The sequence below is a fragment of the Eulemur rufifrons genome, chromosome 30 (assembly GCF_041146395.1).
Source record: "Eulemur rufifrons isolate Redbay chromosome 30, OSU_ERuf_1, whole genome shotgun sequence".
NCBI lineage: Eukaryota > Metazoa > Chordata > Mammalia > Primates > Lemuridae > Eulemur > Eulemur rufifrons.
The window spans coordinates 101,427,732-101,444,362 of NC_091012.1; the positions used below are offsets into that span (position 1 = coordinate 101,427,732).

General features: G+C 42.9%; 1 protein-coding gene across 1 annotated transcript; it reads right to left on the reverse strand.

Annotated features, from left to right (window-relative positions):
- Window positions 1-960: 960 nt before the first annotated feature.
- On the reverse strand, window positions 961-1,455 carry LOC138378589 (diphosphoinositol polyphosphate phosphohydrolase 3-beta). The gene has a single exon (XM_069463929.1). The coding sequence runs from the start codon at window positions 1,453-1,455 to the stop codon at window positions 961-963; it is 495 nt and encodes a 164-aa protein (XP_069320030.1).
- Window positions 1,456-16,631: the final 15,176 nt, after the last annotated feature.

Sequence of the window (16,631 nt, forward strand, 5' to 3'; positions counted from 1 at the left end):
TCTTCTAGGGCGTCCAATAAGGGGCAATGGGAGTTGGAAGTACAGCATGCTAAATCACATCCCATAAATACCGTTTCCGTAACAAGACATGTATATCAAGATATGTTTGGCTGGCAATGCCCCAGAAATATCTCCTCTATAAGGCAGTACCTTGCTAAGCTGTATGAGAAATGGCCATTTCAAGTCATCAGTGAAAACCTACTAGTTGGGAAAATTTGTTGAAAACCAAATGATCTACAAATAAATAGACAAAGACGTTTCTGAAAAGGGCCTATCAGATCACATTTCTGAAGCTAACATTGCTGTCAAGTGCAGAAAGAGCACGAGATGCAAACGATTTCCTAAGTTTTTTTTTTTTTTTTAATTCAAAACTGAGCTTTTAAACCAACTCCCATCACAGAAGGGCTCCCTGACAAGGGCGAACACTGTAAATGAGAAAACAACTTAACGGGGAAAAATAATAAAAGATGCTCACACAACCAAGCTGGAAGGACTTTAAAGGCCTCCACTAGAAAACCAACCACGAGACTTGTTTCAAAAATGCGCACGCACACTGACGCACAAATATGTGTGAAATGTAAAAAAAAAAAAAAAAAAAAAAAAAAAACCCGAAACATCACAGGGCTCACGCACACGCCCCCCTTCACCCCCGCCCCCCCAAAAAAGCAGGGTTATCAGTTAAGGCACCTTTAAAAAAATATCGCAAACAGCTCCGGCTGACCGAAACATTTTACAGTGTACCCAAGAGGCGATTTTGAAAACATCTGAAAAACGTGCAAATTGTCTGAAAACAGTGCCTGGCAACTGAGACAGTTTGCAAGCGTGATTCAGAGGTCTGCCAAGGAAACAAAAGAAGCCTCCCTCCTCCCCGTGAGACCGCACATGGCAAGAGAGGTGCTCTAGGCAGGGCTGGTTTTAAGGGAAGCGGACAATCAGAGGTCTGTGCGCGAGCGGTACATACTAGGGATCGCTATCTGGCAGGGTCGGGGCCACGGAGTTTTCATTGGTTGGGGAACCGCCCAGCTTTAGTTTTTCCAGATATTCGGCATGCACCGGCTTGTGGCACTGGAGAACCTTGATGGCATCTTCGATTTTGAACCACTCTCGCTTCCTCCCAATGCTAACCGAATCTTCCCAATCCTCCAGCAGCTCAGTGACAGTCAGTACATACACGTACGTTCTGTGCTTGCGATCTTGGTTCTGCTCGAAGACGCCCAGGAGCCGGCCTAACTTCCCCTTGACTCCCGCCTCTTCGTACACCTCTCGGACAGCCGCACCGCTCGGCTCCTCCTCGGGCTCCATGCCCCCGCCCGGCACGATCCAGCGGTCCGGGTACCGGCTGCTACTCACTAACAGCACCTCGTCCTCCAGCTCGCTCCGGAAGCACAGGCACGCCGCCCGCTTCTTGAACCCCTCCGTGTCGTAGGTCCGCGTCTGGTTCGGCTTGCACTTCATCCTCGGAGCCGCTTTCTCCCGCCGCTCACCGCCGCCGCCGCCGCCGAGCAGCCGAGGTGCTGGGAAGAGGAAGGGCCGAGGCGAGGGCAGGGAGAGAGTGGCGTCTCAGCCTGCGAGCCCGGCAGCCAAGGCAGAGATGAGGCGGAGGCGGAGGCGGGGGCGGGGGCAGCGAGGCGCGTCAGTCAGCCGGCCCTTAGGGCGGTCGCCGGCCCAGCGCGCAGGGTCCCGAGCCCGCCGCCTGAGAGGAGACCCCTCCACCGCGAGCCTGCGACTCTGCAGCGGGCCCACCCGCGTGTCGGGGGCGCGTCTCTCTCCCTCCCTCAGCCGCCGGGCACGGGTTGAGCGAGGTGAGGCGCATCCACGTGCGCGTTCGCGGTCCCGTTCACGTGCGCGTTCACAGTGGAGGGCGAGGGGCGGGGACGGGGGTCTCCGGGCTCCCGCAGCGCGCGGCGCCTCGGGCCCACTGCGCAGGCGCCCCGCCCCTCTCGAGCCGGGAACCTCCTTCCCTGCGTGAAATTCGCCGCATTGGGACTCTGGCCAAGAGTCTCCGCGGGTGCCTTTCCGCCGAACCGGGCTGTGGCGGGCCGGACGTTTCTCCTCAGCCTCCCCACCGCCTCGCACGAAGCACACACGCAATCCTTTCACACACCGCAGGGTCAAGGGCATCGTCATCATCCTCCCCCATGATGAAACACTTCTGGCTTATTCATACGAAGACCCCCGTGGTGTCTAAATGACCAAGGGATTCTTGGCAAAATAGGACCTCATCTTTGGTGAGTCACATCAGGCAGTTTTATTTCTTCAACAGGTTCTCCCCTTTGCCTAGCATCCTGACACAGCCTGTAACTTGAAGCTTTTCTGAAACCCCCATGTATAGCTTACCTAACCCCTCTTCCTCAGCTTCCTCGTCCGTAAACTCCTCACCTACTTGTTTCAGCCATTTGCACTTTGATTCATACACACCTAACAACTGGAAAACCACCCCGACTCGTCCGGTATTAAATCCCAAGACTCCCCACCGTCCACACACTCCACCCTTCTCTGTCTTTCTCATCTGTAAGCACCGCTTGGGGTTTGGGAAAATGTGCACATGGAAATCCCTTCATAGTTTACATTGTGATTTTTAAAGGTGCCGTGGCTTGAGACTCCAGCGAGGCCACTAGGTGCTCCCTCGCCTGTCTGGTCATCCTGCCTCTTGGCCAAGAAATGACACCCCACAGCCAAAAATTTAACCACCTTGAGCCTTCCCTCTTCTTTTCAGTTCTCCTAGTCTTCCCGTCATGGGATAGTAGCCTGATACAGAAGACCTCTGATGTCCCCTAACTTTTGTCCTATTGAAACTTAAGCATCTTTGTCTCTCTCTTACTGGCGCTCTGTTGCCATCAGCCAAGGGGCATCACACAAACCTACTTTTTCGATGAAATAATCCCTTCATCATGGGAAAATGGACTCTGAAATGTAAAAGGAAAATAGTTGTGAAACATACAGTCCAATTTTCAGGTAATTTCGTTCATTTTCCCAGGATCTGCTCGACTCCATTTACACCCAGAATCACTAATAAAAATGATCCTATTCCTGAGGGCAAGGAACATCTGCACTGTCTAGACCATGATAGGATGAAAAGGTATGGATCATATATGAACAAAATGATACAATGGAGACATAAAGAAAATGACTTCAGTAGAAATGCTACTGCTTCTGACCATATGTTTTTATTTTTAATTTCGGATTATTATGGGGGTACAAACATTTTGGTTACATATAATGCCTTTGCCTCACCCAGGCCAGAGCTACAAGTGTGACCTTCCCCAATACAGTGTGCTCCTCACCCATTAGTTGTGAGTTTACCCACCCCCACCACCCCCTCCCACCTGACCGGCAACCCATGAATATTACTTCCATGTGAGCACCTTGGTGTTGATCAGTTAGTACCAATTTGATGGACAGTACATGTGAGGCTTGTTTTTCCATTCTTGTGATACCTCACTTCAAAGGATGGGCTCCAGGTCTATCCAGGGTAATATAAGAGGTGATAGATCACCACTGCTTTTGGTAATTGAGTAGTATTCCATGGTATGCTTATACCACATTTTATTAATACGCTCATGTATTGATGGGCACTTGGGTTGTTTCCATATCTTTCCAATTGTGAATTGTACTGCCATAAACATTCGAGTGCAGGTGTCTTTATTATAGAATACCTTGACCACATTTTAAAGATGTATGGATGACCAAAGAGCATTTGAAGGAATTCAGCACCCATGACTAAAAACAAAGAAAATACATTTATCAGGCTGTATTCCTCAGGATACTTATACTCACAAACACAAAAGATGTTAAACAACTAGGAAAATTCCATGACCATCAGGAGGAACACAAATATGTGTTCTTGTTATCACCAATATTATTAAATTTTGTTTGAGAAGTTCTTTCTAGTATAATGAGATTGTAAACAGAAAAGAAGTCTGTCATATTGGTAAAAAGAGTCATTATTTGTCATTATTTATAGATGATATGAACATATACTTGGGAGCCACCTAAGGAAAAACGTAAAAATAAATTCCTGGAAGTGGAGGTATGAACTATTATTACTTAAAATATCAATAGCTTTCATGCGCAGCAGCGATAATCATGCAGAAAATAAAATGGGGAAAAGATGGCATGCGACTTGGCAATATGAACTACAACAAAACCAATAAAATACCAAGGGGTCTGAAAACATATGATTAGGACTTTGTAGTAGAAAATGATAAAACATCTACTCAGAGTTTTGAAAGAGGACTTGAATGAATCAAGAGGCACTCTAGCAGAACTAGGAGACTGCGCTGGTGTCTGGGGGCAGGAGTGGTCCAGATGGGCCCCACCACATGGCAAGTCTACTTCCCACTTGCCAGGTGCTATCTCCTCTCACCACAGGTGCCATTTTCTCCTCTATTCCATCACATCCACATCACATCCACATCACACCATGCCTATGCAATATGCCTCTGCTGGGGGCATACTTATTGCCAGGAAGAGGAATAGGAGCATTATATTAATAATATGGAAAGAGGTATGAGCTGCACCCTTATGGGGATAGTCATAGCCAGTTTCTGAATAAGGAGATCCACAGCTTACACATTTAATATAATACTCAAAAAATTTTCAAATTAGGTTTTTTTCCCAGAATCTTGTAGGATGATCTTATTATTCACCTTTTATAGCAATAGGGCAAAAGTAGCTATGACATTTTTAATGAAGGGTAAAAAGCATTTCTAAGAGAATAACATTGCACTGTGTGGTTTATCCCAATGTAAGTATTTCTCCAATGATGCACAGTGTCATCCATGAATCAGTGTAGCAGCAGACTGTCAGAGTAACAACTGCAATTTGTTCGTGCCAGCCTGTATCTCGTCCCATACTGTTGCTGGGCTTGGCCATGTATGTTGCTTTGTTCAGGGGGACAATAGAAGATGTGAAACCAGCAGAGAATTGATAACTGCTTGCACACTGGAGTTTCCCCTCTCTTTTTGCTCCTGAAACACTGTGACAGCAACATGAAGAACTCCCAGCTAGCCAGATGATGAGATACCCATGGCTTGTTGTTCCCCTTCACTCCAGCTAGAGGTGAACTCCAACATATGGCAGAGGCCATCCTAGACGTTTGGCCCCCGGCAGAACCACTTAGCTGACTGGGCACCAGCCACAGATGCATGAATAAGCCTAGCTAAAAACGAGGAAAAAACACTCAGATGAGCCTCGCTGGAGCTGTTGACCTGCAGCATTGTGAACAAAATAATTGATTGTTGTTTAAAGTATGAAAGTTTGGGGTGCATTATTGTGCATTGAAAACTAGCTGATACAACCATCAATTGCCATCCATGAAAATCCAACCAAAAACTACCAGAGAGAGAGAGAAAATATTTTTCGTATAAGGGATTTAACCTCTGCTTAGGGAGGTTGACATTTAACATTTCCTGCAGTCAGAAGGAAAGGGATGAGGTTAAGGGATGATGTTAAAGGGATGAAAATATTTAATATATATTTTTTTTAGTTTACCCAACTCAAGAGGTATTTTTATTTTTTTTTATTTCTGCATATTATGGGGGTACAAATGTTTAGGTTACCCATGTTGCCCTTGCCCCCCTGCCCGTGCTGACCCTCCCCCGAGTCAGAGCTTCAAGCATGTCCATCCCCCAGACAGTGCACATCGCACTCATTATGTATGTATACACCCATCCTCTCTGCCCCCACATCTGCCGGACACCCGATAAATGTTATTCCTATATATGCACTTAGGTGTTGATTCGTGAACCCAATTTGCTGGTGAGTACATGTGGTGCTTATTTTTCCATTCTTGGGATACTTCACTTAGTAGAATGGGTTCCAGCTCTATCCCGGAAAATATAAGATGTGCTATATCATTGTTTCTTATAGATGAATAGTACTCCATGATATACATATAGCACATTTTATTAATCCACTCATGTATTGATGGGCACTTGGGTTGTTTCCAAGTCTTTGCAATTGTGAAATGTGCTGCTATAAACAATCGAGTGCAGATGTCATTTTTATAGAATGTCTTTTGTTCTTTTGGGTAGATGCCCAGTAATGGGATTGCTGGATGAAATGGTAGATCTACTTGTATCTCTTTAAGGTATTTCCATCTTGCTTTACACAGAGGTTGTACTAGTTTGCAGTCCCACCACCAGTGTCCTGTCTCTCCGCATCCATGCCAACATTTATTGTTTTGGAACTTTTTGATAAAGGCCATTCTCACTGGAGTTAAGTGATATCTCATTATGGTTTTGATTTGCATTTCCCTGATGATTAGAGATGTTGAGATTTTTTCATAAGTTTGTTGGCCATCATTCTGTCTTCTTTTTAAAAGTTTCTGTTCATGTCCTTTGCCCAGTTTTTGATAGGGTTGTTTGATTTTTTCTTGCTGATTTTCCTGAGTTCTAAATAGATCCTAGTTATTACCCCTGTATGGGATGTGTAGCATGCGAAGACATTTAATATTTATTGAGTACAGTCTATATGAAAGGCCCTGTGTTAAGTCCTATATCCTATTTAACTGTCATCCCATTTACTCTTAGGGAGGGAGGTAGTTAATATGTCCATTTTATAGAAGCCAAAATGAAGGATCAGAGTGAAATTTGTATTTGATTCAAAGCTTGATGTCTCCCTAGCTTAACACTTTCACAGCATCACAGTGTCTTGTCAAAAGGATTATTTTTATCTAGAGCTATGGTTTGTTGTGGCCTTGGTTGATGATCTTCAGAGTTGACTTCTTAGACAATGTGTTTTGTTGCTAAGATTCACTGAGTTCAGTGAAAGGTATTTTCCACCATGTTTTTCTGCACAATATGGGGAAAGGAGCATCTGTGTGCCTCTCTCATGCCCAGTAATTAATAGCTGCCCCACTTCCACACATTTCTTAACAATTTGAAGTTTCAGTTTCCCCTGCAAGATAAAATGGAATGGAGTGATCCAGTAAAGAAGATATTCTATTTTGTCACCACTCTAGGCCATGTGGCCATGATTTTGATTTATGGATGTTCTGTGATATTTATTTAGCAATGAACCTGAAAAGTATCAAAATTCCCTTCAACAGATAAAGAAGCAAGCTGAGGTGGGTTGAAGTTAGCAAGCCAGGAGGTGATGGAGCTGGGATTCACACCCTGGTGTGTCTGGGTCCAAAGGTAATCCTCTTGTATTCACTATGATAAATTTCATGTGTGTTACATGTTGTTGAGATAAATGGTGCATGTCATTCCTTTTGGTACTGTCTTCCTCCTCATTAATTTTTTCTGGCTGGAAGATCCAGACACCCAAGAGAATGTAGCTTCCAGGTAAAGTTCTGGGATCCCCAGGATCAAAGCTGAGAGGATCTGCTCTGACGCCAACAAGTCTGGGATACATGGTTCTGCCTGTTTCCTGAGTTAGAAAGGAGCAGGCACGTGGGCAATTGAGGGCAACAGAAGCAGCACAGTCATGGAAGTTGGGTGCTTTACTTAGTGAAAAGCTCTGGAAGCTGGAGCAGCCTCTTCTGTGAGTAAAATTTTAAGGGGAGTACAGGCCTAAGAGAGGGGCTCTGCAGAAACAGCTGTTACCTGGGATAGAGAATTTCAAGGCCTCCTTAGAGCCTGACAGTACTCACAAGAGGACCCAGCTTTCAGGAGAGGAACCACCCACCACATACCTGAGAAACTTTCAAATATTTCAATGGGAAGCAGAGCCAGGGGAGGTGATTTTGGTAGTAGTCAATGAGAACAAAATTGCTGTTTTGTTATACAAATGAACTAGACTTCCAGTCTGGCTCTTGCAGTAGCTATGCAGCCTTAGGCAAGGTAATATCTTTGACCCTAATATTTCTAATGTGGAAAATGGGGATACCAGGAGCACCTTCCTCATGAACCTCACTCTCCCAAAGAGGCTTTCCGGACCGTGTGCTGGCCCTTCCTTAGCACAGAGATTAAGTTACCCTTCTCTGCTTTTCCAGGCTTCCTTGACTTTAATTCTGTCACATCTCTGATCATAGGGCTCTGGAGAGATCCGTCTGCGTGCTTGTAAGAAATGTGAGGGCTGGGAGCCAGCCTGAAACATAGCTGCTCCCCTCTGAGTCTACACGGTGCCTGGGATCTGGTGTCCAGCAGGAGTTCAAAACACATTGTTTGAATGAAAGATTATGACAGTAGCTATACGGAATGCAATGGATAGTTGTTATTGTACGTGTTAATTGTTTATTAGTGACGTTAACTAAAATATGAGTGAACCTAGGACAAGTCCACACAGGTCTTTTCACTCTGGGGGGTGGGGTGGGTTTTGTCTTTCAAATCAACCTCCATATGTTCCCTAATCCTTTGTTTCTTTATGTACCTTGCCCACTCTTTTCCCTCAAACACAAAGGTGGCTTCATAGTGGCTCCATACTAGGTGATTCACTAAAAAGATTTTAAACACAAAGCGATTGGAAGAAAAAATGCCACCCCCACCCCGCCATTTTTGTTTGTTTGTATACTGGAGGATTCACAGGACGCATGCAGGACCCCTACCTGTGTGACGTTGAGAGTAGTGGCAAAGATGTGCGCAGGGTCAAGGATGGGAGCTCAGCGATCAGTGGAGCTGTCAGGCCCAGATGAGCGCTTCCACCCTCACAGAGGCGCAGCACGCCTTGAATTCTCCCACTTCCTTGCTCAGCACCTCTGCCTCCCTCAGTGCTCTGACTCTCCTTTTCACTGTTACCCCACCCTGCTCAGACTACTCATTGCGCACCAAAACCCGGCCTAGTGCTGCTATGTCTATGCATCAGAGTCCGATGTGCAATCCTCACAATGGCTACAAGGCCCTAAACGCCATCTGGCCCATTCCCTCTTTGACTTCACCCCTACCACTGTCCCCCTCAGTCCCACACCTCTCAGGGTCCTGGACTCTGCAGTTTCTGGGTTCTATCAAGCAGTCTCCCTCCCCAGGGCCTTTGCTCCAGCTATTCCCTGTACTTGGAATGCTCCCCTGTCATGTCTGTGAGGCTAACTGCCTCGCCTCCATCAAGGCCTCCATCACTTCTCACCTTCTCAGTGAGGCCCACCCAGGCCACTGCATTACAGAATAGATTGCTGAGCCCGCTTATGCTTGCCACCCTATCGCTGATATTCCTCATCCCCTTTACCTCGGCCCGAATTTTCTTTTTGTCATAGCACCTAACACCTCACAGACTCTGTCATTTCCTTATTTGCTATGTTTATTGCTGCTGTCTCTCCTCCCTTACAGCTCCTGCCTGGGTATAAGCTCCCCCATGGTAAGGATCTCTGTCTCTTGCTCACTGATACATCTCAAGCAGCCCAGAACTTTGCTGAGCACACCTCGGAGTCATTCAGAAAACATCTGTTGATGTAATGAGTGTGTTTGTCTCCTGTGCTGGATTGATAGACCCTTGAGGGAAAGGGCCATGTTTTGTTGGTCTTTGTAAACCCACCATCCAGGACACTCTCTGACACAACCAGAAGTGCACCACTGAATGTTTGTTTAGTCGATTAATCTTTTGAAAATGACACTGGTAGAGAAGACATTCTCTTTCCAATTTTCAGCTATTCTACTAGTTGCCAACTGTGTCAGCACCGTAGATGGACCAGACGCCATGCAAACGCTGCTGGTCAGCTGTGAGATTGCTGGGGCCAGAACTCTGACTCCTTTTCTGTGGCACCCTCACAGGGTAGCACAGTTCTTACTAGACAGCATGACTTCAGGTGATGTTTCCAGATCTCAGTCGTTCATCACCTAAATGGTTTTGCTTTATCTGTACAGGACATGTATTGTGATTTACATATTATATTTTGGTTAAATAAGACCTTCTCTTTTAGAATAAAACCACAACATATAATTAAACACAGTGAAAGTAAAACAATCTTAGGAAATAGTCAAAAACAATGTTGAGACTAATGTTAAGTAATAGCACAGATAGCGATGTGCTACACTAGGCACTTCATTTATCTTTTTCATTTAATCCTAATGAAAAGCCTTCAAAGGAAATATTGTCATTCTCATCTTCATGGGGGAGAATATTGAGGTCAAAGGCATTTTGTAACTTGCCCAGTATCTGGCGGCTAGTAGGTAGCCAAATCAGCTGGAAGCTTCTGGGCTCCTTCATGATAACACCCAGAAGGAGTGCGGTAGAGGCAGACCCCCACTTCATTTGCCCCAGAGTCCCGTTTCCCTCCCCTTTTCTCACAGCCACATCTCTCCGAGGTTTTCACCCCATCTCCTAACACTTTCAGAGCTCCTCATCCTGGAGATCGATCGCTCTCCTGCTCCTTTGGCCAAATGCTTGTGTAGTCCACACTGATTCCTGCCGTGGCATAAGAGAGGGGGCTCTTTGAGTCCTTGTGAAGGGATAAAATAATTGTCACTTATCACTCCTTCGTGATTTTGATGAGGGTGGATCCTGAGGAGATGCCGAGCTACATTCTGAGCTAGTTTGTTGCAGAACTAGTTTCTGCGTGTGAGAATACTGGCCTTGGCCAGATGCCTTCCCTTCCACAAAGACATCAAACCAGCCCAGGAAGGAAGATAGTTCACTTATCAAAGACACTGTGTACCCACGGGCCCAGGCACTATCAGGCGAATTTTCTCAGAGGCAGAACAAGTTTCCCAGCATCACCAAGCAGTGCTAAAACTTCACAGATTCATTAGGTGAAGACAACAAGGCACACACACACCCCTGATGTTTGCTGTCAGAATTGTGGTTGGGAAAATGGCCGCATTCCTTGTTCCACAGTTGAAGGTTCAAGGATCACCAATAAACTCAGCCATTTCTGGAGAGATGCGCCATTAGCACGGTGGCAGAATGCTTATGACTGTGGGTTCTGAGCTGGACCTCATCCCCTGGGAATTTGACATTAGGAGGAAAAGTGTTTTTCCTTTTCTTTTTTTCCTATTTTCCAGGTTATGTATTTTGAAGCAAGTTTGAAAATCAGCATTTGTGTTAACAGTTTTTCCAAAATACGATATTATATTCTAAGAGACGACACCAATCAGGCACTCAGTTTCTGAACTTCACTTTAGCTTTGATCAAATATCTTTTACTACCAGCCTACATCTCAGAAGGAAGCATCCTTGATTTTTGCCAATGATGAACTTTCTGTTGTGTTTAATTCCCAAAATTCTTGTAAAGGAATCCTATTTTTTTGTCTCTTAACTACAGTATCAGAAGACGCATTAAAGCTTTTTGAGCGACTACCATGTGTCAGGTACTTCATGTATGTTAATGATAACTTTCATAAAATTCCTATGATGTAAGTACCTTTAGTCCAGTTTCACAGATAAGATGTTAATGATCAGAAGGATAGGTAACTTTCCCCTTATCATACAGCTAGGAAGTGGCAAAGCTGGGATTTAAAAGTACAATCCATTGCCTACATTGGTTAGCATATCTCCAAATTTTAAAATGTCTGGGAAAGAAATCCCTGTGTTTGTGAAAGCCACCAGTGTAAATTTTATAATACCATACCATTGTTATGTTATCACTCTATTTTTGAGTTTTACTCATGACAAATAATATTTTTCTTTCCAATTAAAATATTTAGTTTATATTATAACATTATATTTGGGGTGGCAGATATGAAAAGGCGTTTGTTTAACTAAGTTAAGCAATGATGATTTACAGCATATTGTGTACTAAAAGCTATGCTATGCACTGTGTGAGAGGCCCATAGACAAATGAATCCTCTTTCTAGTCCTCCAATACTTACTAGCTTCTAGAAGTGTTTGCATGGCCCGCGATACACAAAAGCCACACATGTAGCTATGTAGCATCTACCGTACTGCTTCCAATTTGGAAGTGGGTGGTTTTGCTATCAATGTTTCAGTATGAAATATTAATACAGCAAACCCTTTGTGATGCCTAACACATTTCCTAGAGTGTATTTGTTGCAGAATATGCAAAGACCAAATAAAACCTGGTCTCAGTCCTTGACTATCTCATAGGAAAACAAAAAAGGGAATGTAAATTCTGAATTACAGGGTACATTTGCAGTGAAATCAGTGGAAAAGGGAGAGGAGACAAGAAATAGACTGCGAAAAAAGTGTAGAGGAAATAGAAGCAGGAGCAGAATGTGGAAAACTGAGTTCTTGTGAGTATGTACATGCATGCCTCTACCTGAAAATGGCATTGTTTTGGGGTCCACAGACTTTATTCCATATTACTGAATATTTATGCATTTCACCTAAACAATTAATGAATGAATATAAGACAGATTAGCAGTCTTATATTCATTCATTAATTTCTCTCATTAAATTTTTAAATCATTTTTGTGCATGTATCACTTTTTATTTGCAAAGCCTATATGAATTTCAAAAGTAATATTAGTTTGAACTCATTTCAGAAACTGAGAAATTATTAGATAGGCCAACATCAATTATGAAATGAGGACATCAGCAATACACTAGTACTAGAATCTATTTAAAAATAGGAGCTGAGCTAAAAGTCAGAAAATACCCATATTCCACGCACAGTGGTAGGTTCTGAGGTTCGAGGAATCACTCAGGCACTATACAGCTGTCTTAGTACAGAAAATCATGCAGGCGCATCTTAACCCCAGTGGTCTGCAAAGGTTTGTCAAGTCTGTTTATCAGGGAGGTGTTTTACACACACACACACACACAGACACTCTTATAAATTAGAATCCTGGAACTCTCACTGGATCACAGAGCGAGCTGGCATTAGAGGTAGTTTGACTCTAAAGCCTCCAGGAATGTCTATCACAGCAGACCCTTTTTCATAATAAGTTATTTCAATTAAATTCAGAGCCACTACCTGTCATTCCCCTGGCTTTGCTTGTGTGTTGTCACCGCACAGGAAAACCGTGGAATTGAAAGCTCTGCCTCATTTGAAGGGCAGAGACTGAAGGGGCAGCCCTAGCATCTGAGCCCTTCACACTGAGCGTGGCACCCATCTCACGTGGAAGCGTCCTCCATTGTTGCTGTCCCACTTCAGGCTGTCTGTTCTTGCCTCTGTATTGCAATGAGTCTTCACGACACCACTTTTAGCATTCTCTGCACTGTGCCTTTGGTCGTGCTTACTTTAATTTGCACCTCAAAGCCGTGTGTGGTTATGGCTGAGCCAGAAATTATTCCTCATCGTCTCCAGTAGTTTAGATAATGCAGAGAATTACTTTAACCACAACAGGTGCAATACAGTAATAACTTAAATACCCGTGTATTAGTTTTCTATTGCTGCATAAAAATTACCACAAACTTAGAGGCTTAAAACAGCACACATTTATCATTTCACTTTCCGTAGGTCAGATTTCGGCCAGGGATGAACTGAGTTTTCTGCTCTTGGTCTCACAAAACTGAAATCAAGTTGTCAGCTGGGGTGGCATCTTATCTGAGGGCTCTGCTGAAGAATCTCTTTCCAAGGTCATTTAGGTCGTTGGCAGAATTCAGTTCCTTGTGACGATGGGACTGACTCCAGGTCCTTGCTGGCTGTCATCAGGGGCTGCTTCTCTCAGCTTCTAGAGACTTTCTGCATTTTTCATCATGTGATCCCTTCAAGTAAGCAATGGTGTATCAAATCCTTCTTGTGCTTCAGATCTCTCTTGCTTCTCCTTCTGCTGCTAGTCTGAGAAAACTTTCAGCTTTTATAATTATTAATAGATTAGGCCTTTTTGTATAATCCAGGGTAATCTTCCTAATTTAAGGTCTACTGCTTAGTAACCTTAATTACATCTGCAAAATCCCTTTTGCCATGTATGGTAATATAATCATGGGTGTGATGCCTCATTGTATTCACGGTCTTAGAGATTAAGTTGAGAAAATGTAGAAGACCATTTTTAGAATTCTGCCTACCACAATTAGAATAATCATCCATTCAGTATTATTGAAAGCTTAATTTTGTCAACCAATTGCCTGTATTTCTGTCAACATAGTATACACTCTTTACTGAGCTACATGATAACATCATGTAGTTTTATTTCAACAAGAGATTTGGAACCTTGCTAAGCATATTGACACAGTCTGTAAATTAACATTTATTTTAAATTTTTTATAACTTAGGTAAGTGTTTTATACCTTAGTTAACCTTTATATTTTAATTCCCGTTGTATCTTAGTCAAATGATCTATTTTCCTATTTCCTTACCTATAAAATGAAGCTTTCAATAATTTTGATTTGTTAGTTGCATGCTATTTAATTAATTTAAGGTTAATTAATTAACTTTAAGGTTATATCTGTGAATTGACAAAACATGTAATCAGGCAGTTTACAGTCTTTATTACAAAGAGGAATTTTACATTATGTGGCATCCAGATTTAATAGCACCTAATATTTATAAAATGCTTACCATGTGGCAAGCCTTGTTCTATTATGGCAAAGTAACATTACATAAAAGTTACCATCTTAAGCATTTTCAAAATTGTATGGTTCAGTGACATTAGGTACATTCACACTGATGTGAAACTATCACCACTATCCATCCATAGAACTTTTCCATTATCACAAACTAAAACTTTGTACCTAAAACAGTGAAACACTGTTTTACTTTCTGTTTCTGGTAATTTGACTATTCTAGGTACCTCATATAAGTGGAATCACACAGTATTTGTCCTTTTGCGTCTGGCTTCTTTCATTTAGCGTAATGTTTTCAAGGTTCATCCTTGTTGTAGCATGTATCAGAATTTCATTCCTTTTTAAGGCAGGATAGTATTTCATTGTATGTGGAAACCACATTTTGTTTATCCATTCATCCCTTGATGGGCATTTGGATTGTTTCCATCTTTTTTGCTATTGTGAATAATGCTGCTATAAACATTGGTGTACAACCATCGGTTTGAGTCCTTGCGTTCATCTTTCTGGTATATACCTAGAAGTGCAATTGCTGGGTCATGTGGTAATTCTACACATATTTTTGAGGAACCACCATACTATTTTCCACAGTGGCCACACCATCTTAAATTCCTGCCACTAATTCGCAAGGGTTCTAATTTCTCCACATTCTCACCAACAGTTATTATTTTATGTTTTAAACATCATTATAATAGCCATCCTAATGGGCATGAAGTGGTGACAGGGCCCTTTATAAGCTCTTTATATGTTTAACTCACTTGATAAGCAAAACACCTTGAGAAAGGTGATATTTTTAACTCCATTAGTAATTAATATGAAGAAACTGAGGCACAGAAGAAATTTGTTAGAATTGACACCTTGGCCGGGCGCGGTGGCTCACGCCTGTAATCCTAGCACTCTGGGAGGCCGAGGTGGGCGGATCGTTTGAGCTCAGGAGTTCGAGACCAGCCTGAGCAAGAGCGAGACCCCATCTCTACTAAAAATATAAAAGAAATTATATGGACAGCTAAAATATATATATAGAAAAAATTAGCCGGGCATGGTGGTGCATGACTGTAGTCCCAGCTACTCAGGAGGCTGAGACAGGAGGATCACTTGAGCCCAGAAGTTTGAGGTTGCTGTGAGCTAGGCTGACGCCACGGCACTCACTCTAGCCTGGGCAACAGAGTGAGACTCTGTCTCAAAAAAAAAAAAAAAAAAAAAAAGAATTGACATCTTATAAGTGGTAGGCCCAGGATTGGAATATAGGTTTTATGGTTTCAGAAACAGTGTTCCTAACTAATAAAATATGATTATTTTGATCATATAGTTTATCCAAGCCAGGACACTTTTGAGAATGAAAGAGGGTGCTATCAAAAATTATGCCTGAAAAACAAGGATAAAAAGGAAAAGTCTTAGACATACCAAGACATAGCTCACTCTGTGAGAATTCTTTTGGCTGCAAGTCACAGAAAATTCTTACCTAGACTGGCTTAATCTTACTATCTATGCTTGGCACGTCCTACGAGTTTCCTTGATCACATTTGTTTTTGTGACCTCTAGGGGACAAATAATAGAGAAAATCAAAGCTACTTCTTTGAAAAGATTAATAAAAGCAAGAAACTGGACTGAACAAGGAAAAAAAACCCCACAAATTTCCAAATGTCCATGATATAGTGAACATCACTACAGATTCTATAAACATTAAAAGGACAATAAGGGAATTACGAAAAAGATTTATGCCAATAAATTTGATAGTTTAATCAATGTAATTAGTAAAGGTGAAAGATCATATAATCTCTATAGATACAGAAAAGGGGATTTGGTAAAATTCACCCATTCACAATATAAATTCTTAGCAAACTAGAGACAGAAGAGAACCTCCTTAGTCTGATAAAGATGTGTATTTATTCATTTATTCATTCATTCAATCATTTGTTCATTCATTCTTGCTCTCTTGCCTGGGCTAGAGTGCCGTGGCATCAGCCTGGCTCACAGCAACCTCAAACTCCTGGGCTCAAGCGATCCTCCTGCCTCAGCCTCCCGAGTAGCTGGAACTATAGGCATAAGCCACCATGCCCAGCTATTTTTTTCTATATATATTTTTAGTTGTCCAGCTAATTTCTTTCTATTTTTAGTAGAGACGGGGTCTCACTCTTGCTCAGGCTGGTCTCGAACTCCTGATCTCAAGTGATCCTCCCGCCTCGGCCTCCCTGAGTGCTAGAATTACAGATGTGAGCCACCGCGCCCGGCCAAGGATGTGTTTTAAAATAAAAACCATAACAAAACTTAATGGTGACATGGGAAAAGCTTTCCTCCTGAGATTGGGACTGAGACAGGATGCCTGCTATTCCGACTTTTACTCAACATTGTACT